Below are 27,228 nucleotides of genomic sequence, written 5' to 3'. Positions count from 1 at the left end.
GGTGGTAGATGAAACTTTGTGTATTCCTTTGTTTGCAGGGATGTGTCTCTGCTGCTTGCCTTTGTCAGTGCATTGATTATACTTCCTTCATGGTGGAATGGATCATTCTGGGCTGGTGTGGGGGACTAGTCTGTTTGTCTATGTGATCACACGAGCTCTAGGCACATGGAGGATAGCCAAGCTGCAAATGTCCCTGAGAAAATACAGACTCCAGCTCGAAGAGACAGTGGCAAATAGCCGCGCTTTTACTAATCTTGTGAGAAAAGCTCTGCGACTCATTCAGGAGACTGAAGTCATTTCCAGAGGATTTACCCTGTGAGTCTTTATTTTATTTCATTTTATATATGGATTCATTCAAGCCAATTAAGTATTAAAATTCTATAATGTTATCTCCAATGACAGGTGGAATCTGTTGGAAAACATTATACATTTTAATTTTTTTATTAAGATTGACATTTCTACAGACAAACTTGTGTAACTACCATGATAATTACATTGCAGGTGTTCAAAGTCTGACAGCTCTGTTTAAAAGTGTGCACTATAAAGATTTTCAGAGGCACAACAGCTCTATTATTTGGGCACCGTACTGTCCTTTGTACCTTTTGAAAATCTCCTACACTACTGACAACATAAACAAGTAATTATTTATGGGGAGGAGTGGGGAGAGACAAAGGGGCTCTAAGCCCCTTTAATGAGCAGTTCTTGAAGGGTCATGTAGTATTTTAAAATTATATTTCACTATTTTGATGAAAGTATTTAGCATTTTAGATTACCAAAAATGTTTTCTAACATTATCTTGCCTGCAAGTAATCAGTAGTATTTTATAACGAAAGATTATGTGAAAAGGTATTTCCTTCTGTATGGTATGCAATAATAATTTTGTTTTCATCACATTACTTATAATCAAAGAAATGCTATGAAAGGTCATAGGTTGAAAATATTTTTTTCACATCTGTTGCCCCTCAGACACTTAGAACTCAGAACTCTTTGCCAACAGAATTTGTCTTTTCCTACTTATGGGATTTGATATTCTGATCCTAGTTATTTGGTGTCTGCAGTTGAATTGGCTCTTGTGTGTTTTCTTCCTGGTTTGGATGAATGAACATTGTGACATACTGAACACGTGTACTGATCTTGAAGCCAACATGCTTGCACCTGTGCATTGTCCTTCCCTTCTATTGTTTTAAGTCAATGTAATTTCTAGCAACACTTTGTGCTTATAGAACTTTGGGTGGAAGAAGGAGGAAAATGCAAAAAAATAGTCCAGTCATCTTTTTAAGATCAATAAAATACTTCTTTTTCTCTGCTTTGATTTATGGGATCTGTATAAATTTCTGACTTGAATGCCCTAATATGCACAGAGAACTTTGTTCTGTATTTGTAGACATTATGCTATTCCTACCAGTTAAACTGTGTTGTGTTTGAGCACATGATGCTACATTCATGGCTGAAACTGCACCCTACCTAGTTTGAATTAATTTCCTAACTTTAGATGACGAGATGCCTACATTATGTTTTGCCAAGGACATATTTTATTATCTTTTTGGAGTGTTTAAGCATGTCCTAAATCAGCCAAGATATGTTTTAATTGAGCCAGAATACAATTAAGCAATATTCAGTCTTATCTTCACAAAAAAGAATCGCAAAAATAATTTACTATTAAGACTTGTCCAGATTGAGAAAAACATCTGATTTTTTTTCTTCTAATTTTAACAAATCTGTGGTCTGATTGCTCTTTAATTACATATCTAAAAGTTAGTTGTTTAAAACAATAGATGAGCTTCAAGTTGACCTCCTGATCTTATGTCCCCTTTTCCTTTAAATCTTAGCCCCTGGTCTACACTGGTGGGGCGGTTGACCGAAGATATGCAACTTCAGCTACGTGAATAGCGTAGCTGAAGTTCGGCGTATCTTAGGTCGACTTACCTGGCCATGAGGACGTCAGCGAGTTGAACCACTGCCCGCTCCCCCGTTGACTTCACTTCTGCCTCTCGCAAGCAGGAGTTCTGGAGTCAATGGGGAGCGCGTTCGGGGATCGACTTATCGGTCTAGATGAGACTAGATAAATCGATCCCCAATTGGCGGGTAATGAAGACCTGCCCTTTAAGAGAGGATTCTTTGGGTGTGCATGGGATTGGAGGTGTGACCCGGGGTGCGTAGGGTAGCCCTCACTGAAAATGCCAAGGTCTGGGCAGGCTGCAAAAAAGGAGAACAGATACTCTCAAAACTTGTGGTTAACACTGAAGTTAGACTCACCAACCAGTCACAAGCTGTGCTCCTAGTCCCCCACATTGGTTATCAAGAAGCTAAAAAGGAAATCACACAGTCCCCTTTATTGCATTCCAGTTCTCTGGCTCCCAATCAGCACATAGGTCCAGTACAGTGAGAAGTTGTTTAAAAACTCTGCTAACTGTACAAAATGTTCTTTTGACCCCAAAGGGACAGCCACATTATCAGATCAGTATTAGCTTGGATCTTACCCAAAATATCATGCTGCCAATCAATCCTTTAGTATCTAAAACTAAGATTTGTTATAAGAAAAAAGAAAGAACAGGAAGAGAGTTGTTAAATGGTAAAACAATCAGATAATACATAAGACTTCAAAGTCCATATATCAGGTTCTTAACAGTATTGGTGAGTTTGCTGGCTTGAAAGTCCCTCTGGAACACATCCACAGCTCGGATTGGTCGTTGTCCTTTGTTCAGAGCTTTGTTTGTAGAAAAGTTGCTCCAGAAATAAGAAGCAGGATTGAAGACAAAATTGAGATGATGCAGCTGTCCTTTATACCTTTTGCCATGTGGCTTGTACTTCCTTTGTCCCAAACACAAACTTCACAGCACATGGCATGGAAAAGCCTTAGAGTTCTCTGTCCACAGGCATTCCCCTACATGTCTTGTTGACTCATAAGGTGTAGTCCCTGCCTTCTCTCAATGAGTTCATTGTACAGCTGATGTCCATTGAGGGGCCATCAAGCAGGCTTAGTACCAATGCCATTCTGTCTGGGGGGTAACCCAGAAATACAGCATAAGTTTTGAAATACAGATATGCCGTACGTATCTATAACTCACAATAGAAAAGCAATACAAATATATAAACAAGATTATGATACTTGGCAAATCATAACATTTTCACAGATACCTTACATGGCATATCTGGCATGACTCCTTGCAATTTTTTAATAAAGTGTCTTCCCAATTCCATGCTGTATCACAGGGGGTTTGAAGGTAACTGAGGCAGTACACTCCATACATGGATCTCTGAAGTAATGGTCCAATATGGACCAAGTCTATAACCTTTATTTTTTTTAATCCTTAACTAATTCTAGAGTGTTTTCCTCAGCAGGCCTATACATATAATATGCTCTAGAGGAACAGTCAGAAAATTATTTACTTAAGTTAGCACTCTGTATGATGGTTGTTGCCCCCGATTTTGCTTTGAGCTATAGTGTAGTTTCCTGCTAATAGACCTTAAGAGAAAAAGCTTAATATGTCTTCTAGCAGTAATGTAGTAAAGTAGCTTTAATGTTCGCTAAAGGGAGTCAAGTGACACTGAATATCGTTACAGTAAGTTAAGGGATGTCTTTTGCTGCCAATCAATCCTTTAGCATCTAAAACTAAAGATTTGTTATAAAGAAAAAAGAAAGAACAGGAAGAGAGTTGTTAAATGGTAAAACAATCAGATAATACATAAGACTTCAAAGTCCATATATCAGGTTCTTAACAGTATTTCCCTGCCCCTTGTAAAATGCAAATTGTAAAAATATATAGTGAAATTCCACTCTTTTGTAGAATGAGGACTATTTATTTGGTTGGCACTTCAGTAATGAGCTTTCCCAAATATTATTATTGCTCTTGCTTGATTCCAATTTGAAATATCCAAGCATGTATTGATGCACACAGCATCTTTATAGAACTACTCATGTGTAGTAACTGATTTTATTAATATGAGGCAGTATGAGCCTATGACACACAAATCCTATTTCACCTTAGTTAAATCTAGCTTGAGACAGAGAGCTTTAAATTGCAGTGTCTTATAATTGAGATAGATTTTGGTGTTGTAGAGAAAAGGAAGTTCATCCTCAACACTTTTTCCTCTTGCCTTTCACTGCTGCTACACAGCATGGTCCGGTAACATTTAACAGAGATCCTGGGATGACGTATCTCTGGTATGTTCAGAAACATAGCAAACGATGCTGGTTTGATGTTTCTCAGGAAAAAAGAAAGGAAGAATTCAGTCCTATACATTTGTACAAACTGCTGAGATGAACATCTGACATGGAAACAAATGTTACAAATCACAAAACAACCCTGTTTTTCAAGGCGTTGGTTGTACAGAGGTGCATGGGTGATGGGTGGGTGTCTTGTACTAGAGCTGCAAGTGCTTACAATCTTGCTGTGGAGAAAACATTGGTAGCTTTCTGCCTGCTTTCTTAAATTACTCCTTAGCTTCTCCAGACACACTTCTTACAACCCATTGAAGTGTATGGTTTAAAAGACTGAAATGAGAGTTCACCTGTGAACGTTAGCAATTGCGTTCAAATAGCCATAGAAGTTTTAAGAGCGAATCTGTAACGGATGTTAATTTTAAGGTTCCAGTGAAAACACAGAACTGGACAAACATATTAATTTTGCTTTTGTAAAATTGCAAGCTAGTGCCGTTTGTTTTGCTTCTTTTATAATGAAAAATGTTTTACATACAAGATTTTATTTGATCATGTTTAAGTATTACTCTTGTATGTTAATATGGTATGACTTTTTATAGCTAGTGTGTACAATGTTATTTTAATAAATACCTTTCACATTATTAAGTATACTGTACACTAACAGAAGACTAGTCTGTACTAAATATTTTGGTTTTTGCAACTTAACATGCAAATATTTAAAATTCACACAGGTGCACTTCAGTTTATTTACAGAATAGATAATTTTTTATAATGGCACTTTCTTACAGCGCTTCTGCAGTTTGTTCCCACAAGCAAATAACACAGTGACACACTGATATGCATATATATATATATATATAATATATTGAGATCAATGTGTATTTAAAAATGTTAGTATATGTACGTGCATTTCAGAATCTTTGCTTCATTTTGTATTTCTAGCTGTAACAGTGCCACAAGAATTTCTGCAGTCTGTAGTTTTTATGGTAAATTGTCCTTCCACTCAAACTGGATAACATTCCTTATGCTGATTGTGGGGAGGGGAATATAGATTAATCTAAATAGATAGCGGAGCACTGCCGATCTGCAAAATCATGTGTAAGAGCTAAGGAATTAGTTCCATGTAGAGAGGTATGCATTAAATATATGTATTTTTAAAACTTACAGTGGACTTCTGTTCAGGTCAGAGTTCATTAGCCTTACAGTGTCTCTGATCCTGTACAATTGAGGTCCATAGGAATATTGCCATTGACTCCAATGGGAGCAGGATCAGGACCTTTACTGAGTTGTTAATCTTTTTTCATTTACGTTTTTTAATGAAATGTATCACTCATGCGGTAAAACTTTGTTGCTTTAATTATATGTATTGACCCATTATAAAAAAGGATTGTCTTTTGTAAATAAGGGATATGAAAGTGAAATTGATGTATTGTCTTTTTTAAATTCTTTAGGACATCTGTACAGTTGTATCACATTTTACTTTTCAAGTTTGCTTGACAGGGTCAGTGCTGCTTGCCCATTTAATAAAGCTGGACAGCATCCTAGTCAGCATCTCATTGGTCTTCGGAAAGCTGTTTATCGATCTGTCAGAGCCAACTTTCGAGCTTCAAGACTAGCTACTCTGTACATGCTGAAAAAATATCCTTTTTGTAAAAACCCACAAATGCAGATACTTATGAATGAATTACCTATCCATATAGATGGGATGCTTAATTGTCCTAATGAACAGAGCTGTCACCAGTAGAAACTTGTGGTATCTAGTTAAATATATGTAAGAAGGAAGGGAAAGAGCTGCAAAGTGTCTTTTTTTGAGTTATGCTTGAGACTGCACATTCTTAAAATATTTCACATTTTTGTCATTGTGCAATCTAAGATAAGAGTCCTCTACAATGATTTGCAAACATGTGCCTTTTGTGTGAATATTGATATGTGTGATTCAGTCCTTTCCCTTTCATTATTGCTCTTACCCAGCTTTATTTCCCTCCTTCCAAAATAACTTTTGTCTCAACTACCTGCCCTCTCATTTTGTGTCTCCATTGCCATATCTAGTCTCCAGGTTAAAGGGTAAGTGATTTCCTATTTCATGAAAGCTGAATGGCACTGATGCAACATAGGTTAGTCAAGAGGCACACTGAACAGTGAGGATTTTCTACTTCCAAAATCAAATGCGGCACTTCTCACAACCAATTCAAACTCTGTTTGCCAAAGCATGAACCCATATTCCATTGAAAAAATAGCAGTAGGGTTACTTGATGGCTGTGCTATATCTGTGCCACAGTTGGGGAAAATATCAGAAATGCCAATCTATTGCATTCAAATATATTTGATTATATTTCTACCTCCCCAGAAAAATCCCAAGCTTGGAAACAAATGTGCATGGTAACACTGTGAGAATCTGTCATTACCAATTATTATATTTTCCTGGAATATGTGGTTTGGTTAATATTGATAGCACTCCTGCATATGTGTGTGTGTTTGTGTAACAGGTGTCGGGATACTCCAGTTCAAAGGAAATAAGTGTTTGTTCGTGGATCATTTATCTAGGGATGTGAATCCTGCTTTTGTGCTCAAGACATCACTGATTCATATCCTGAGATAGCCCTGGAGAGTAGATTTATTTTCTGTATATGGGAAGGGAAATGTAACCAGTCGTATCCGGAGTGACTGAAACAATTTTATAAAAGTAACTTCAAACTCTGGATTGGATATAAGCAAGAATAACTTTAGGGAGTGGGGAAGAGAGCTGAAAATGGGAACAATATATGTGATGTTCTCAGAGATCCTTCTGTACCAGAGTGTAAAAAAAGTATGCTCAGTATTAGATACTAACTGGTGTAAAGATCAGTGGGGTGGGAGAGAGGGTTACCTTCTACAGAGCTGTTTTGGTTTGGATTAGACTGGATCCACTTCAGCGGAAGGGTTGCCACCCTCATAGCTTCAAAACTGGCAAAGGTGATTAAGTAAGCTTTATATTAGGAAATGAAGAAGAAGGAGATCTTTTGTTTAACTCAGAAGATTTGGCATTTACTTTTGCCTTACTTTGTATGGTTTTAAGATGGAGTTTGTCCGGTAACAAAAGATGAATAGATGGCACAGCCATGGAAATCATTAGCGAAAAGCTGGAAAAAATAAGTGGGTTTTGAGGAAGGATTTGAAGGCGGTGTGTAGGGATGCTTGACACACAGGGATAAGGATATTCTGGGCCAAGGGAGCAGCGTGGGAAAAGCACAAAGTTAGAGTGCAGGGAGCACAGACACCATGTAGGTCATAGGAGTTGAGATTTAGGAGCAGTTGGATCTGTGCAATATATGAAAAGTGAGAATAAGAGGGTTGAATTTTAGCGGGGGAGTTAACACCCACCAGGATAATTTAAAGAAGCCTGAAGATTGCCCCAAGTTACTCTGGCTTGCAATGGACCCTACTGGCTGTTGTGTCATCCAGGGATTGCTTGAATGTAGCGCATTCCAACCACAGCCTTCCCCGCCCTTTTCACTCCTCCAGTATTGGGGAGTACATAGAGCTGTCTTCATCAGCCAAGGGTTTCCTCTTATTACGGGATTTCAGCTGCTTATTTAGGACAGCTTTAAGGGGCCTTTTGTGCCACCAGAGTGGCCTACAGCAGAGAAGGGAAAGATTTAGAGGAGCTTGACTGTGTATAATTAGGGAATGATGTGATGAAATTAAGGAAAGGAATTTCCGCTGAATATCAGGAAAAGTTGAAATCCAGATTTTCACTGCTACAAAGAACAAAAGTGGGGTTTTAAAAAAACTTTCCTACAGAATATCAGACCGTGCATTACACTGTAGTGCCTATAGGCTGTCCGAGTATGATTTAATCCGTATTTAAAGGTGTTTATTGTGAGCACTGTGAAAGACAGGAACGTAGTAGTACTATTGATGCAATATTTACACCACTTACAGCAATCTAATGTTCTTTTTCTTAGAAAAACATGCTTAACATTTGGCATAAAGTTTCAAAAGATCATTGAAATGAAATTTAGTTTTTCTGTTTTTCTCAAATGTCCTCCGAAGAAACTGCTAACTCTACTTGAATAAACTTTTTTTATTGCACTGGATGTACTACTTCTGCATTTTGTTGCCAGATCAAGAGTATATCTCTGTGTCAAAGCAGGGGAAAAACTGAATCCATTTTGTTCAGTACAGCGTTCTGAAATTTTAATGTGTGAGAAATGCCTCTGGTTTTAAAAGAAAGTGAAACTCGGCACTCCAGCTAATATAATTAAGCTAAAAGTTTAATTCCATTTTATTTGGTGACTGGTCCTCCTACTGGATTCTCTACCTGTGAGTCCTCTTTATCTTTGAAGAAGGACACTTTATCTTGATAACAGTGTGAATATAATAAATAAAACTTACTGTCTCATAGAGTTAATGATAGTCTGTTGAAATGCTGTCAACTAACTGCCTGCAGTACTGAAGGAGTGACTCATTTTGTTAGTGATAAAATTTAAAAGAGGGAGCAGATCCTCACGTGGTGTAAATATTCACAGCTTCATTCATTTTAATTACATGTCCACTTACAGTCGCTGAGGTTCTGGCCTATAAAAGAGAGAAAATCTGCATTGATGTAACACTGACAATTTTGAACGCTTGTGTCAGGAAATATAAAATTTAGAGTTCTTTCAGTAACCTTGGCTTACTCACATTGCTCACTGAGATGTTGTATTTTTGACCACTAATGTTGTTATGTTGACACATATATACTTGATATATTTGATTCATATCTATGATCAGATATATGTGCATAATTTGCATTCATTTCAGTAAGAGTGGCCATATCTGAATACAAATTTGTCATGGTATATATGCAGCGTGGCTGCTTTAAATTGTAGGCACTCTATTTTTATATAAATAAAAAGTAGAGAGCAGTTCTCAAACAGAAATATTATAGAAGAGGCATGGCTGAAAGGAGTGTTTCAGAGGAGCTCAACTAACAACATGACTGATAGATTTTTTTTTTTTTTTTTTTTTTTTGTGGCTATTTGAAGTGTGAATGAATCCTGGGGTGATAGATGAGTAGACAAAGAGCAGCGATTTGCATAAAGGTGAATAATTAAATATATCCCACACCTATGTAGTTTATCGCATGGCTGTCACCTTCTCAGACATTTCTGGAATGTATTATTAAATGTGCACCCCCCCTACCCCCCCAATGTTATGCAAATTAGGGTCTCTTGGAGCCCTAACCCCCCCCCCCCCCATCCCCAAAAAAGCACCTTATGGGGACCAGAAACAGATCTGGCTCTGACAGACCAAACAGCATATTGTAGACACTTGTCTTATTTGTATCCTAATGTTGTTGCAGTCTTTGTGATAGAATTAAATTCCTTTGGATATTCCTGTGATGCCCACATGATGATATTACAGGGTGTTAAAAAAGTTAATACGTAGCTTTGCTCATAGCAGCACAGATTGTGTACACCTGCTCCTGTGTCATTATTCAGTCAGATTAGACTGGAGATTTAGCAACATATACCTAAGGCTAACATGTCAAAGCTTACAACTCCCTTCATTAACATTGTATTTATTAGTACAAATAAATTAATCTCTAAATAATTAAAATTTGCTGTGGCATAAAATATAACTGTGTTAAGCAGTGTTAAATTTTAATTTAAAATGTAAGAAGAATTATTGCTTATGTGAAGCTTTGATATTGGATTTGATGGACCAGTAACTTTTTCTGAGATGGAAAATCTTCCACCCATATTCTGTACTTATTATGTTAAATGTCAGTCTTGCATTGTGGGAACAATGTATAACGGCATCCTGTCACGTCTTTTTTTCAAAGCTGAGTCATTCATAACAAAGGGTACACTACTTCCACAAGGGTACTTTCTCAATAATAGAAGCAAATACCTGCATGTGGAGAAGGTTTCTCTTTACTCAGATAAAGGGATTTCTCCCTCGCTCGACATCTATAAGGATTGCATCTGCACAATTGAAATCAGTGGGATTTTCCACTTATTTCAGTGAGTGCAGGATTGAGATTGGATGGGTGACATTTTATGACCTCTGTTACGCAGGAGGTCAAACTACACAATTGTAAATGGTCCTTCTTGCCTTAAAATTCTTCGGGCCATATCTTCAGCTGATGTAAATGAGTGTAGTGCTACTGAGTTCAGTGGAGCTGTACCAGTTTACACCTTCCACAGAGCTGGCCATGTGAATCTCTGAAACTTTCATTTTACTATAAATGGGAGAAATCCTTCTCTTGTGACAAAATGCAAACAATTCAGTAGCAAAAGAGAAGGTGTTGTCTAACTGCTAAGTGCAAGACATCTGGCTTTTTATTTCTAACTTTGTCATAAACTTGCTGTATGACTGTGGAGCAAGTCTCTTAATGTCTTTTTACTTCAGTTTTACCTGTAAAAGTGTGGTAACATTTACCTATCTGACATGGATGTTGTGAAGTTTAATTCCTGAAAGTTTGTAAGGTTGTTTAACATTCTGGGATGCTAAATGCTACCAAAGTGCAGGTTTTGTTCGTTATTTGTTACCATATTATTAACTGTCTACTGTTGGCAAATACACTTCTGTACAAGTCTATCAGTGGGGCAGATGTCTAGGTTACATACAGACTGACATTGCCAGCAGTGCCATGTGTGCAATGTGGTGAGTTAACTGCTGTCAGTGAGAGATTCTGGTATTTGGGGCCTTTTAGACCCAATCTGACCCCAAGCTGCTGCTGCATAGCCCGCTTTCATTTTATTTTAGCCCCTAGTACTTTTGCATCCTATGCGTATCATTTCTCAGCTTGAAAGCTCAGCCGATCGTGACATTAAGGAAATAACATTTTAACGGAATAGGCTTTTACCAAAACATACGTAAACACAAGCGTGTTATATATTTCTCAGCTGTGTTGAGTTCAGGGAGACTTAAACTTTTGCTCTATTATGCCTATTACTACTACTTTATGTAAATCTAGTTATTGCATCAAGAAACACTGAAAAAACACAGTGCAGGTTTGTTTAACTCTTTAAATAAAAATGAAGGAAATGGTAGGTTAAATGTTGGAAAATGCACCCATTTGGTGATGAGTTACTGTCTGTGTTAAGACAGGATTTTTTCTGTGCAATAGCTATTCTACTAACTCAAACATGGTCATGGCATCTTGAAAATTCTTTGTTTAATATTGTATACATAGTATAATTTGGTCCATTTGTACAAAAATAGGCATGTTTACTATTGTACAGAACACCTCAAATAAGTAAATGCTTAGTGCATAGTTTTACTGCATTTTTTTTTAACTAATTGCTAAAAGTATCCGATACAGAAGTTAAGTGATATGGACAATTGGATAAAAAGCCCCAAACAAAAGTATCTTCTGCAACATGCTGAGCGCCTCCTGTAAGGCGGAACATGGAGTATGCTCAACTCTGAGAAAAGTCAGTGAGCAATACCCTACTTCAGTGGAGTTGTTGATGCAAGGCAGGCGCAGTGGGAGGTGAAGTTGTTCAGTCTTACAACATTTTCACCAATTCGCATTTATGAAGTGCATTAGTTCCTTTCATGAAAATTGCTTTTTAAGTGCCGAGTATTCATATTTATATACTGTTATGTGTCAGCATTAGTGGGAATGGTGCTTTATAGGCAAATAAAATGAAGTTGCTGTACTGAAGATTAGCTGACTAATCTGCACTATATATTAGAAATTTTGTACTGTGTTTTGCTTTAACAAGATACTTTGCCTTCTCTTGCTCCCAAAGTGTTAATGAAATAAGGTAAATAGATTAATGAAATAAAAATGTTGTACAAATACATGGAAAAGTGTAAACACGCATGGCTACCTAGTTTAGCTACTGAATTTTGACTTTAATAGGAATCAATAGCTGATACTTTCCCTTGAAACAAACACATTTACATAAGTATGTTCAAGAAGTATATTCATTATTGGTAATTGAGATTTTTATCAAAAATTTCCTCATATTTGGGGTTTTTTTTTTAATCCCTAGCTACTGATGGTTTGTGATTAGGTGAGACTCTCAGCTTTCATTTAATAAAAAAATATAAGTGTCTATCCCTCGTGGTTGTGGTGAAAAAGCTTGAAAATGTTACCCAGTTGTACCCTTAACATTCAAAAACCAGAAGACCAATAAAAGAAAACTACCAAATTTTATTATTTTCTTAAAATCTCATGACTTTTTAAGCAAAATCTCATTATTTTTGAGGAGGGGGTGACTCATGATTTTTGAATGCTAAGGGATTGGCAGTATTGTAAAATTGTGTATGGTTTAGGGATAATAAATTATGCATTTCCAGGTTAAGTGAAAGATCATTTTTATTTAGCAACTTTTGTTTAAAAATCTCATGTCTCCTTAAAATGGGTACAGAAGTGGAAGTTGAACATTGTTTAAATAAAACTTCTCTAGTGTATTTTCTTTGCTCCCACACACATCTGTGTATAAGAGTTTTTTTAAGGGATTGATGTGCATTCAATCAGCATGCACTGAAGAATAAGTCATGTTGGTCAGCAAAGTATGATTACAGATCCCCCCAAGAGTTCAGTTATCTTATGGTATCCATACCATGGGATTGCTTCCTGACTCTTTCTAGGATTGCTTCCAGTCTTTTTATGTTGAAACATAATTTAAAGTAAAATACCGTGGTCTCTGGAGTGTTCTAGTCATTCCTAGAATTTTTCAATTGTAAAGTGTATAGTTAAAGTTCATTTCATTTTAGAATAATTTAAAGTCACCATTACGGTGCTTCATCTTGATCTTATCAAATTAGCATTAACATTCCTGCAATCTAGTGGATCTGTTTAATATCTCACTGGGATTCTAAACAACCTTCTTTTAAAAATAAATTTAGATTCATTTGTATTAGAAGACACTGATGCTTTTGTAATTATACCCTGTTTTCTTGCCTTAGTTGTATAAAGATAACTGTAAATTTCAACTCTGAAAGGCACTGTAGAGTAGTGGTATATAAATCCAGAACTAATGTTCAATTCTGTGTACAACCCTACTGTTATATATATTGTCTCCTGCAATGTTTTCTTTAAAATGAGTCAGAATCCACTCTTGCTCCCAGCCTGCCTTTATTAATCCTATGCAGAGTACAAAACTGCATATGAACTAAAAATGAAATATATTGGGATCACATTACTAAACCTGCATTATAAGATGTTCATGCTGCTAGAGAATATTTGCTGCAGAGAGAGATTAAAAGAAACTTCAGTGAAACTTTCAAATGTTCAATCTTAAAGATTGTGGCCTGATTTTTTTCCGTCTCAGGAAAGGGTAGGCATGGTCATCCCAGTACTCCACCTCCTGACTATCCTCCTGGGTTAATTTAAAACATTGGATCCTGCTAACACCTACATGTTTACGTGAGTCAGTAACTGATTGCAACATATTACATTCGTGGGTAACTGGCATTACAGGCTTTTCTTTGCCCTATTACTGGGATGTCTGAAGAGCAGTAATTAGGCTTTTGTCTAATTTAGGTTACTGAAAAAGTTTAAATGAAGTTCTGCCTGTTTGGAGGTGCACACTCAATGCTTCTTTCTTATGGGCCACCAAAACTTCATTACAGGCACTGCGTTTTCTGCTCAAGTGGTAAAATTCTTTTCTGGAGCAGATATTAGTCTTTTAATCCTGTGAGAATTAAACAGGTGGAAAATCATTTGAGTCTGGGAGTGAAAGGGTGGAACTTGTAATTAACTATCCCAGAAAACAGTTGAGCCAGCTGGGCAGGAGACCAGTGCCTTATATGATCCCAGAGGAAGGGAGCATTGCGTTTGCAAACCCAAATAAAAATAGAAATTAAAGAAACGTAGTTTGAATTAAATCTTTTTTTCCCCTTAGGACTTTATAAAAGAAACATTTTCGGAGTTCTGCAGGATAAAGGTTTCTGTAGATGTATGATAGCAATTCAGTATTTGCAGTTGAAACTTTTCTATTTTGTGACCAGATAGCCTAAATGCTAAAAAATCATGAGTCATCCCTCCACCCACCCACAAAAAATATATATATTGTGACAGGGCAAGGCCAGATGGCTATAGAAAAGTAGTGGGAGATAGATATATTAAACAAATCCCTGGTACCAGGATAAGTGAAATGGCAGCTGCTCCAGGTCAATTAAGACACCTGGGGCCATTTAAGAACTTTCCAGAAGGCAGGGAGAAGGCTAGGTTGATTAGGACACCTGAAGCCAATCAGGGGCTGGCTGAAACTAGTTAAAAGTCTCCCAGTTAGTCAGGTGGGCGCACATGTCAGGAGCTGTGGGAGGAAGTTGTGCTGTTGGAGAGACTGAGTAGTACACACCATATCAGGCACAAGGAAGGAGGCCCTGAGGAAAGGGTGAAGTGGAGCTTGAGGAAGTGAGGGCTGCTGTGGGGGAAGTAGCCCAGGGAATTGTACATGTCATGTTTCTAAAAGGTCAGCTACCATAGCTGATACTATTAGGGTCCCTGGGCTGGAGCCTGGAGTAGAGGGTGGGCCTGGGCTCCCCCCTCTTTGCCCCCTGTTTAATCACTGAGACTGGGAGACAACAGAGACTCTGTAAGGAAGGATAGCTTCTCCTCAACTCCCTAGCTGGCTTATGATGAAAATGGCTCAGTAGACTGTGACCCTTGTCTCTAGAGAGAGACGGATTACGTGGAGGGTCACAGTGAGCCTCTGAGGGTAGCGAAATCTGCCAGGAAACACGGGACCCACAGAGGCAAGGACAGAGCTTTGTCACTATATATATATGACAAAGCTCTGTCCTTATATAGGCTTAAAATCATGAGGGTTTGGGATTTTGTTTTGTTTTTTAAAAGAACATGGTATCTTTTTGTTTGCTGTTTAGGTTGGGGGCGTTTAGCTTACATCCACTTTGCATTTTTTCAAGCATTTCTCCACATCCAAAAGCTAGAAAACATTTTGCTGTTGTGTTTTGTTGGAAGCTGAGATTCTCATGCAGTCTCAACTCCAGCAGCGGAGGCTATAAGTAAAATACCAGATATCGCAAAAGTTGGTAACACTTGATACCCACCACAAAGTAAAACTATTACAAAGCACAGATTAATCAGAGAAACTCAGTGCATGTAATGTATACAACATATTCTGAAAAGAGCAGGCATTCGTTAAAGTTTGAAATCGTTCAAGCCTCTAACTCAAAATCCTAAAAATATTGAAGCACAGGACTGGCAAACACTAGGGAGGAGACAAATAGAAAGCTTTCAGTGTTCACAGAATACCAAATAGTAGGGTTGGTAATAAAAGTATTACCATGTACCTACCAGTACACCCCTGGCCCCCAAATCTACTACAGAGGGCATGGAACTGAGTGAGCAAGAAAGTTGGGCATCAGAAGAGAAGGGGATTCTGGAACTGGTGATTTGGTAGGAGGTGGTGGGGTGAAATGAGGCTATTGTACATAGGGTATAGTATATCTAAAATGTCTGCTGCCCGTGGTGGTGGCTTCCATATTATGTTCTCATAACCCACATTCTCTTTTTTTTTTTCTTTTTCTTTTTTTTTTTTTTTTTTCTTTGTGGCTCATGGGGAGAGGAAGCAGGATGTATCTGATGACATTCAGACCTACTTATCTTTTACTACATACAGCCACCACCAAGACAGCCCAGGAGTGGGACTAAATCAGCTCATGGATGGAAGAACAGCTGGTTGAATCTGAGTAAGACAGAGTTTATGTTGGTGGGCAGAGGAAAGCACACAGAAGAGTTTGTAGCCACGGTGCATTCTCCTTTGGGTTGAAAGCACATATCCACAATTGATCAATTCAGACTGTAGTGTAGGCATGTTCCAGTAGTCCTGACTGACATTAATCTCTAACATAGCAGCCTCTGTGAGTAATGCTTTCTCCAGTTGGCTAGCAGACTCTGTCCCATCCTGGTGGACTGTGACTTAGCCTCAGCTATTCAAACGTCTGTCAACCCCTTTTTGGACTGCAGCAATGCAAGATACCTGTGTGACGGGTTGGATCACAGAACCCCCTTGGGGCTTCCAACTGATGTGCCAAGACTACTGCCTCTGTTTTCCTGCCAGCTTGGGACTCCAGAGCCCTGCCTGGCTGTGCCAGACGTGCTTGCCAGCCACAGACACAGACCCAGGCCTGAACCACATCCCACAAACTGCCAGCTTAACTGAAAGCAGCTTAAGAAGTGTTCCTGTCTTTAACACTTAGATGCCCAACTCTCAATGGGGTCCAAATCCCAAATAAATCCATTTCCCCCTGTATAAAGCTTATACAGGGTAAACTCATAAATTGTTCCCCCTCTATAACACTGATAGATGCACAGCTGTTTGCTCCTCTCCCCCCACATATTAATACAGGGTCAGCAACCTTTCAGAAGTGGTGTGCCGAGTCTTCATTTATTCACTCTAATTTAAGGTTTTGCATGCCAGTAATACATTAATGTTTTTAGAAGGTCTCTTTCTATAAGTCTATGATGTATAACTAAACTATTGTTGTATGTAAAGTAAATAAGGTTTTTAAAATGTTTAAGAAGCTTCATTTAAAATTAAATTAAAATGCAGAGACCCCCCCCCCCCCCCCCCCAGACCCGGCAGTGTGAGTGCCACTGAAAATCAGCTCACGTGCCGCAGGTTGCCTACCCCTGTATTAATAGATACGCTGGGTTAATGAATAAGTAAAAAGTGATTTTATTAGATACAGAAAGTAGGATTTAAGTGGTTCCAAGTAATAACAGACAGAACAAAGTGAATTACCAAGCAAAATAAAATAGAACACGCAAGTCTATGTCTAATACAGTAAGAAAACTGAATACAGATAAAACCTCACCCTCAGGGGTGTTCCAGTAAGCTTCCTTTTACAGACTACTCTCCTTCTAGTCTGGGTCCAGCAATCACTCGCATCTTCTGAGGTTACTGTCCTTTGTTCCAGTTTCTTTCAGATATCGTTTGGGGGTGGAGAGGCTATCTCTTGAGCCAGCTGAAGACAAAATGGAGGGGTCTCCCAGGCATTTAAATAGACTTTCTCTTGTGGGTGGATACCCCTCCCTCCCTCTGTGTAGAATTCCAGCTACAAGATTAAGTTTTGGAGTCACGTGGGCAAGTCACATGTCCATTCATGACTCAGAACGTACAGGTAGCAGCCATGGTTCACATGCTACTGTGAACGTCCTCACATAGACTTCTTATGTGGATTGGAGCCTTCCAAGATCCGTTGTCCGTTAAGTGCTTCTTGACTGGGCACTTAACTTGCAAATTCCTTTCTAAAGAAGCTGACCAAATACCTTATTAAGGTTATTTAAAAACAAACAAGTATACGGCCAATATTCATAACTTTGAATACAACAAAGACACATGCATACAAATAGGATGAATCTATTCAGTAAATCATAACCTTTACATAGATATGTTACATGGCATATGTAGCATAAAGCATATTGCAGTTATGTCATATATACATTCATAAGCATATTTCTATAAAGCCTTGTGGGGTGCACCATCACAACCAGGGTATGAAGCCTTCATTGCTTAGGCAACTCCAACTAATACAGAATACTGCAGTATGTCTGCTAAGCAACACAGGCTACCACAAACACATTAAAATTGTTGTCCTCTCTCAACGCTAGTTTCCCATAGAATATCAAGTCAAGTTCTGAGTCCTTACCCTCGAAGTACTCCATGGCCTGGGTCCAGAATACCTAAAATATCACCTACCTTTCCAGGATGAAGGCCATGGTTGACAACTCTGGTCCTAAGGCGTGGAATTCTCTACTATAAGGGTAAAGCTTGTCAGTTCAGGAGACAGAACTTTCTTGGAGGCTTGCTTGAGACTGTGGAACAAACTCCCACAGGAAGTAAGGACCATCACAAACCTCACCACCTTCTGCTCCAGGAGCAAGGTGCACTTCTTCAACCTGCCTTCTCTATCTCCCACTTCGGAGAGGATGAGAGAGAATGAACCACGTGACAGATGGAAGTCATGTCCTGTAATACACCACTGGAAGTTGCTCAGATATGTGTGTACGCTGAGAGCAGAATAAGAACCTATTTAAAATAGTGCAGAATAGAATAGAATTTGAATAGTCAAGATGCCAGTATTTGTATACAGATTTAATGTGAGTATACTGTTTTGTTCCATTTTTAGAAAGTACATTACCCTTAGTAGCAAAGGTGTTAGATTCACTTCATTTTAAAGACAAGATTCCATAGACTAATATAACACAAAACAATATGACTTTGCTGTGAGGTACTTCAACATCTATATTGTGATTTTTTGATAACATTAAAGCCTTGCAGTTGAAAAAAGGACTATAGGGTGCTACTTCAGTATTGTGGTTGTAACCTGACATAATTTGGAACTGAAATGTTACTCTTGATATCCTGTTATTTGCATCATTGCTTGTCTATTTATAGCCTCGCAAAACCCCAGACCAGTTTTCCAGCTGTTCCTAAATTTTTTGTGGTAGTGAAGCCATTGACTTACCACAAAAATGTTTACTTCAGATTTATATAGTATCATTGACCCTATGGAGGATTTGCCATCCTTTAATGCTATGGTTCATTACTTCTACTTCACCATTCTTGTATTTATTGACATTAAACTTTATTTAGCTTCTATATTCGTAAGAATATTTTCCTACAAAGGCTTTTTGGTAGATGAAGGTATGTTCTTTTTTCTGTGCAATACAATACATTGAAAAGTACTGCATCTATTATGTAGTCTATGGAATTTGGACGATCTTAGCAGTTTCCTATAAATTGGCACAGATGGTTTATGAAGCCCATTACTGTCTTTAGCATGCAGAGCTAAGTATTTTAAGTTTTCAAAAATCAAGTGAAAATAGCTTGTTTGCTAGAAGGAAAATTTAAAATGTGACTGCATAACTATAGCCTCATTCAACAGAGACCTCACCCTTTATGCCCAACTTCACTATTCATGGTACGTTAAAACACCTGTATTTCTGGTGACATAAACCTGGTAGCATGATTCTCTGATATACTTTGTACCCCTCATCTTCCCAAACAAAAAAAAAAACAGGTTTCAGAGTAACAGCCGTGTTAGTCTGTATTCGTAAAAAGAAAAGGAGTACTTGTGGCACCTTAGAGACTAACCAGTTTATTTGAGCATGAGCTTTCGTGAGCTACAGCTCACTTCATCGGATGCATAGCATATCGTGGAAACTGCAGAACAGGCACACATGCTATTTTTGGAGAAACCTGAGTAATTGGTGTTGAGACAGGGAATCTGCAGATATAAGTATTACAGTAGAAACTCACTAAGGGTACGTCTACATTGCAATTAAAAACTCTTACAATTAAAAAGCCAACTGACTAGTGCTTGCAGGGCTCAGACTAAGGGACCATTTAATTGTAGTGTAGACATATGGGCTTGTGCTGCAGCCTGAGCTCTGGGTCCCTGTGCTCTCACAGGGTACTAGAGCCTAAATGTCTACACTGTAATCAAACAGCCCCTTAGCCTGAGTCAGGTGGCATGGGCTAGCCATAGGCTTTTAATATCAGTGTAGACATAACCCTTTGGATCTGATCCAAAGCCCATTGAAGTCAATAGAAAGACTCCCACTAATTTCAGTGTGCTTTGAATCAGTCCTTAAGGCCCCAAGCCTGCAAGCGTTTTTCTGTGTGCTTAACTTTATGCCTCTGAGAAGTCCCATTTGAGCAGTTACTTCAATGGGATTACCCACATGTATAAGGGTAAGCACGTTCTTAAGTATTTGTATGATCATGCTGATAACTGTGAAACCCATTGCTAATCACCTCATTTTGCCAATGATTAAGTAGGTGAATATAATTTAACAAAGATACTGCATCACAAAATATGCTTTCATTTATTTTGACTAATCGTTTGACAATAATATATCGTAGCTACTACAGAAGTAGGTACTCTGGTATACTACATTCACAAAGTGTATTAAAGAAATTAAGTTTTAGTGACATGCGATCTTACTATACACCATGTTATAGCTGAGAAATTTGTGAGACTCATCAATTTTATGCATCAGCAATGTAAAAATTTGGGTTTGTCTCCTATTCATGTAAGAAATTTCAAAGAATTACTTTTTAAAAACCTGCAGATATGTGATTTGCTTTAACATTGATCATCCTCCACAAAAAAGAATTCATAGGGAAATCTCCTATCCTGGTTATCCTGACTTCTATAAAACACACAAACCGTGAAACGTTCATTACCCAAAATTTTCTTGTCTCTGGCAGTATTGCTCTTAACTTGTTGAACGTGTACTTTTTAATTTTAAGGCTGTCATTAAAGTTTATTGTGAACTAGCTTGTTGATGGTTTGGCAGAGATTTCCTCAATTAAAAGGAATGCAGCAATTATTTATTAGCTGTTTATTATCTTTATTGTTTCACTACCTTTGTCTACAACTTATTGTACACATTTGAGCCTTTAAAACCTATACAATGAGTAAGGTTGTACGATGATCACTTAAAACTGGACTTGGACTGCATGTGCTCTCCAGTAACTTGCCAGAAAGATCCTTAGTAGTTGGAGATTATTAGTTGCTTTGCCTGTCTCCCCACCCTCCATTTAGTACAAAGGCTTCTTTGTTAACTGCTTTAACTCTGACTAAACCTACCCTCTGAATGCGGAGAGTGACAACGTGACCAACTATATCTGTGTAGTTCCTTTTAAGGAACTGGGTCTGGGTCTGAGTGAAGAGCAGGTGTCCGAAGAGGAGGCGCACAACCTCACAGATGGCTTCAGCCTGCCTGCACTCAAGGTAATCCATCCTAGAAGGGAGAATGCATGCTTATGTATACAGACGCATGCAAATCCATTTCAGTTGTGACAATGCCCTGCTGTTTCTTGTTTCAGATATCTGATTTTTCTCCCCCTACTTGTGTCGGTCTGTAGTAATAGAATACATTTAAAGAGCCCTGAGTGAGATTCGTGAATGCTCCAGAAGCTCATCTTGCATATTTTTACAACTATTGGCTTTTCAGAGGATTTCATTTAACATTTAATTAAAGAAATGATGTGCAGTGCAGGATAGGGTGTTGAGTTGTCTAAATCATTCTTTTATTTAATAAAAAAAAATTGCCATTCACAAATCAGTCTCTTCCCAAACGTTGTATTTAAAGCTATGATTTAATTTAATCAGTGATGATGAAAAAGTCCATAAAGTAATTTCTCAATTTGTACATGTCTCTTGGCTAATCCCTTGCTACTCCTCTTGACTTGAACAAAAAGAGAGACATTCCAAAGATGTACGTTGCTGGTAATTGAAAATGGAAAAAGCCGCATTTATTTATGCTGTAGGGTCATAAGCTGGACACTCATAAGCATCATGAATCAGTGTGCTACTTTGATCTCTGAAAAATGTTTAACTAAAGAGAATGGCAGACATCTAATGATCTTTAAACTAGGAATTTGGGCAAGATGATTGGGAGATGATCATTTAATCTCCACATCTAATTCTAATATTGAGTGGGAGGAAAATCAAGTAAAAGAGGATACAGCAATGGAGAGAAGAAAAACAGAGGGTAGGAGAATGGACAAGAGGAAAGATAGTGTTAATCCCAATGACAGTAACAGCCAGGTAGGCGATACTGGTAGTAAAATGACTGTACCTCATCAGGTGAGGAATCTGAATGAAGCCAAGCAGAAACAATTAAAATGTCTGCACACCAATGCAAGGAGCCTGTGTAACAAAATGAAGGAACTAGAACTACTGCTGCAGAAAGTGAAACCAGATACTATAGTGATAACTCCTATTCCACCATGTTTCCGTTATGACTGAAAGGCAGGTATTGATGGGTATGTGCTGTTCAGTGAAGACAGAAATAAAGGTAAAGGTGGTGGAGTAGCGCTGTATATTAATGAGGAGTAGACTGAAAAGAAATTAGAAGTGATGGAATGGATAAAACAAAATCTGTTTTGAGTCAAAATCACTTTGGGGAAGAAAGGTAACAGACGCTCCACCGGCATAGCACTTGGGATCTGCGACAGATCCTGAGGGTCTGATTTGGATATAGAAAGAGATCTCATTAATATTTTAATTAAATAAATATTACTGGGAATTGTGTGATTATAGAAGACTTTAATTTCCTAAATGTAGATTGGAGGACAAGTGCTACTAATAATGGTAGAGCACGGATATTCCTGGATATAATAGCTGACAGATTTCTTCACCAAATAGTCACTGAACCAACAAGAGGGGATGACATTTTGAATTTAGCATTGGTAAGTAGTGAGGACCTCAGAGAAGAACTGGCTGTAGAGGACAACCTTGGCTAAAATGATCATGATTTAATTCAGTTTAAACTAAATGGAAGGATTCACAAAAAAGGTCGTTAACTCGAGTCCTTGATTTCAAAAGGACAAACTTTAAACAATTAAGGGAATTAGTAAGGGAAGTGGACTGGACTGAAGAACTCAAGTATCTGAATGTGGAGGAGGCTTGGAGTTAGCTTATGGAACTTTGACTTACAGTATCTGGAGCCTGCACCCCAGCAAGGGGCAAAAAATCATTGGGAAGTGAAATTTGTTCAAACTGGATGGACAGGCACCTCAAACAGGTTATTAAGAGAAAGCAAAAAGCCAACTAGGAATGGAAGAAGAGATGGATCAGCAAGGAAAACTGCCTCTTGCAGGTTAGAAAGTTTTAGGGAAAAAGTGAGGTCTGCCAAAAGCCAAGCAGAGCTGAACCTTGCAAAGGAAATTAAAACCAACAATAAAAGATTCTCTAACCATATAAATAAAAAGAAAACAAGGAAAGAAAACAAGTTGGACCACTAAGCACTGAGTATTGGGTAGAGATTAAAGAAAATTTGGGTATGGCCTAGCACCTAAATGAATACTTTGCCTCAGTTTTCAATAAGAGTAATGAGGAGTTTGGGGACAGTGGCAAAATGGCTAATGGGAACTAGGATATGGAAGTAGAAATTACCACATACAAGCTAAAAGCCAAATTCAATCAGCTTAATGGGATATCCAAGAATATTAAAGGAACCAGCACATGAAATTGCAAGCCCCATAGGAAAGATTTTCAACGAATACATAAACTTGGACATCATACCCTATGACTGCAAACATAGTACTTATATTTAAGAAAGGAAAATACATGATCTGGGCAACTATAAGCCTGTTAGTTTGATCTCAATTGTATGTCATGTCTTAGAACAAATTTTGACAGAGAGAGTGGTTAAGGACATAGAGGTAAATGATGATTGGGATAAAATACAGCATGGTTTTACAAAAGGTATCGTTCAGACCAACCTAATCTCTTTCTTTGAGAAAATAACTGATTTTGTGGACAAAGGAAATGCAGTAGATCTATTTTACCTGGATTTCAGTAAAGCATTTGATACAGTTCCACATGGGAAATTATTAGTTACATTGGAGAAGATGGCGATTAATATGAGAATTGAAAGGTGCTTAAGGAACTAGTTAAAAGGAAGACTAAAATGGGTCATTGTGTGAAAGGTGAACTGTCAGGCTGGAGGAAGATTACTGGTGGAGTTTCTCGAAGTTCAGTCTTGGGACCAATCTTATTTAACATTTTCATTAATGACCTTGGTACAAAAAGTGGGAGTGTGCTAATAAAATTTGTGGATGACACAAAGTTGGGGAGATATTGCCAATATGGAAGAGCACCAGAATATCATACAACCTTGAAAACTGGGAGTAATAGAAATGGGATGAAGTTTAATAGTGCAGGGTCATGCACTGAGAGATTAACAAGAGTTTTTGCTATGAGCTGGGGACTTACCAGCTAGAAGCGACAGAGAAGGAGAAAGATGTTCAATCACAGGATGACTGTGAGCTGTGGCCATGAAAAAAGCTAACGCAATCCTTGGATGCATTAGGTGTGGTATTTCCAGTAGAAACAGGGAAGTGTTATTACCATTATACAAGGCACTGGGGAGACCTCATCTGGAATATTGTGTGCAGTTCTGGTCTCCCATGTTCAAGAAAGATGGATTCAAACTGGAACAGGTGCAGAGAAGGTCTACAAGGATAATTAAGGGAATGAACAACCTGCCTTAAGAAAGGACACTTAAGGAGCTTGGCTTGTTTAGCCTATCAAAATGAGGGCTGAGGTGAGATATGATTGCTCTCTACAAATACGTCAGAGGGATAAACACCAGGAAGGAAGAGGAGATATTTAGGATAAGGGCTAGTGCAGGCACAAGAACAAATGGATATAAACTGGCCATCAAGAAGTTTAGGCTTGATATTAGGCAAAGGTTTATAACCATCAGGGGAGTGAAGTTCTAGAACAGCCTTTCAAGGGGAGCAGTGGGAGCAAAAAAGGTTAATTGTTTCAAGACTGAGCTTATTAAGTTTATGGAGAGGAGTGTATGATGAGATTGCCTAAAATGGAATATGGCCCATCCGCGATTGCTATTAGCAAATATCTCCAACAACTGGAGATGAGACACTAGATGGGGAGGGCTCTGAGTTACTACAGAGAATTCTTTCCCATGTTTTCTGGCTGGTGGGTAATGCCCATATGTTCATGGTTTAACTGATCACCATATTTGACTGATTACCATGGTTTAACTGATCACCAAAAATTTTCTGCCAGGTTAGACTGGCAGAGACCCTGGGGGGTTTTCACCTTCCTCTGCAGCATGGGGCATATGTCACTTGCAGGTTTGAACTAGAATGAATGTTTGATTCTCTGTAACTTGAAGTCTTTAAATCAAAATTTGAGGACTTCAGTAACTTAGCCAGAGGTTATGGGCCTATTACAGGAATGGATGGGTGAAGTTCTGTGGCCTGCAATTTGCAGGAAATCAGACTGGATGACATGATGGTCCCTTCTGGCCTTTGAGTCTGAGTCTTTCTTCTTTTGAGAAATTGAATATCCCAAGTTTGCATGAGTAAATGTGTGCTATTGAAAGAAGATCCCATCTCTTCAAAAGTCGGGTTTTCAAATCAGGCATTTTTTTGTTTTATTATCTTAGAAAAATTCATTATTGTTTGACTTTTGTGTGAGTTTTATAGTGTTATATTTTGTTCAGAAATCTCAGAACTTAATTTCTTTTGTCCTGGCAGTAAATATTGTCAGTAATAGAGACTGATAAGCTTTGAGGCTTAATTTTGGATAGACAGCTTTGCTAAATGGTAGCCTTTGGTTTTCATAAATTGCTGTTCTAGTAGGAATTATGCAGACCAAGTTACTTTTCCACTCTTCGTTGGGCAGCAGAAGCCATAATTGTCATAATTTGTAAATGCTTCCAAACCCAGGCTTTGTTTATATGCATCTTTCACTGGTTTAACTCAAATCAATTTTTAAATTGATTTAAACCACTGCAAACCCCATTGTGGACACTTAAAATCAGTTAATAACTGTCTTATATCAATTTTAGCTTAATTCGTTAACCAATCATCTTGTAACCTGGCTGTGAAATAATTGAACAAAATGTATCGATATAAGCCAATTTTGTTTCCATATGTGGATTTTCACCAGTGTAACAAAATAGACTTAAACAATTTTACTAAAATCAGTTCAACATTTGTGTTGCGAACCCTAAATTTGTGCATAGTCCTCTTGGGTGCTAGCTTCCTCCAGAAAACCTCTAATATAGTGCATTTCAGCAAAATATGTATACACATCCAAATATCTTTTAATGTTTCTTTGTCATTCAAGCATGTCTAACCTGTATCTGTAGCTTTGTGTTGTGTCTCAGCCTGTGGGTGAGGAAAATCTCCTCAAACAAGAACAGTTGACAGAGTAAAAGTACTTGGTATGTGAATAAATCCTCATCACAAAACAAACATTGATTCTATCCAGAGGAAAGTATCTAGGGTAATTTGGGGCAAGTATCATTGCGTCCTAGCAACCAAATATCTGCCAATAAAAAGAGACAAAGCTTGTTCTTGACTAGAAAGGTCAGTTGCTACCCTAAACATGTTCTGGATTCCCTTTTCTCTGGCCCACATGCCTTTTTCCAGGTAGGTTTTGAATTGCTCTTTTACCAAAGTTCTCTACTTTTGTGGGCTGTCTGTTAGTCATTCACCATTTTCTCCTTATATTCTGTTTATATGGGCCTGTCCTCCTTTTATGTTTAACTCCTAAGCTCTGACTTCTTGTTCTGAGCTGTGTGATGATACTCTTTCCTCAGGCTGCCTCCTTTTCATTTGGCATTCTTTATAATACCCAGCCAAACCCCAGTGTTGAATACAGCGATGAGTAGGAAGTTTGTGTTGTGTAGCACTTGCCCCATGTTAAATTCATGTCATTCTAAGTGTTACCTTCAGATAACTCCTACACCTGGAAGCAGTCATCTTTTCAATTCTTTATATTACAGAGCAATAATCTGTTTTCCAGGTGAATATATTGCTCAGCAGCTCCCCAAAGTTATTCACGCTATTAGGAAGATGTGTGTTTTGGAATGATTATCAGTCCAACCAACTAAGTTCTTATAATGGTGCTCATCACCGTGGTATCTGAGCCCCTGACTGTGATCATACGTTAGAGAGACAAGGTGGATGAGGTAATATCTTTTATTGGACCAACTTCTGTCGGTGAGAGAGAGACAAGCTTTCAAGCTTACACAGAGCTCTTCTTCAGGTCTCGAACGCTTCTCTCTCTCACCAACAGAAGTTGGTCCAACAAAAGATATTACTTCATAATATTCTGCAACCGATATAGCTACCACACTGAACATGGTCATATGTGGTGGTTGCATATCCTTAAGTGTGTCACTATTACGGACATTTTCCTTTTGACAGTTCATGTACTGGAAAGACCACTACCCATTTACAACTGGAAATGATCTATAATTGCACTCATATAAGGCCTTTCCGCCCAGAATATCAGAAGGTTAGAGAACATTACCGGTGAACTAAATATTGTCCCTCCTCTACAGATGAGAAAATAAGATTGAGTAACTTGACCAGTTGTGGCCCTTGGGAATCAATCTCAGATCACACTCCATACTAGCCCAATTCTGATCTCTCTGTGGCCATGTCTACACTAGCGAGCTTACAGTGGCACAGCTGTACCGAAGCGCTCCCACCGACATAGCACTGTGCACACTACCACTTACGCCAGCAAAATTTATGTCGATCAGGGATGTGGTGTTTTTTTTTTTTTCACACCCCTGAGCAACATAAGCATCACAGGCATAAGTGGTATTG

General features: G+C 38.2%; 1 protein-coding gene across 1 annotated transcript in view; it reads left to right on the top strand.

Annotated features, from left to right (window-relative positions):
• Positions 1–27,228, top strand: part of VEZT (vezatin, adherens junctions transmembrane protein) — an 86,551-nt gene that overhangs the window by 45,566 nt on the left and 13,757 nt on the right. The window contains 4 exon segments of the mRNA XM_037884940.2: positions 39–111; positions 113–315; positions 5,663–5,800; positions 20,710–20,857. Coding sequence (XP_037740868.1) covers positions 39–111; positions 113–315; positions 5,663–5,800; positions 20,710–20,857 — 562 coding nt within the window.

Source organism: Chelonia mydas, chromosome 1 (assembly GCF_015237465.2).
Source record: "Chelonia mydas isolate rCheMyd1 chromosome 1, rCheMyd1.pri.v2, whole genome shotgun sequence".
Taxonomy (NCBI): Eukaryota; Metazoa; Chordata; order Testudines; family Cheloniidae; genus Chelonia; species Chelonia mydas.
The sequence above is the reverse complement of the archived record's forward strand: the minus strand, read 5'-3'. Positions and strand labels throughout refer to the sequence as shown.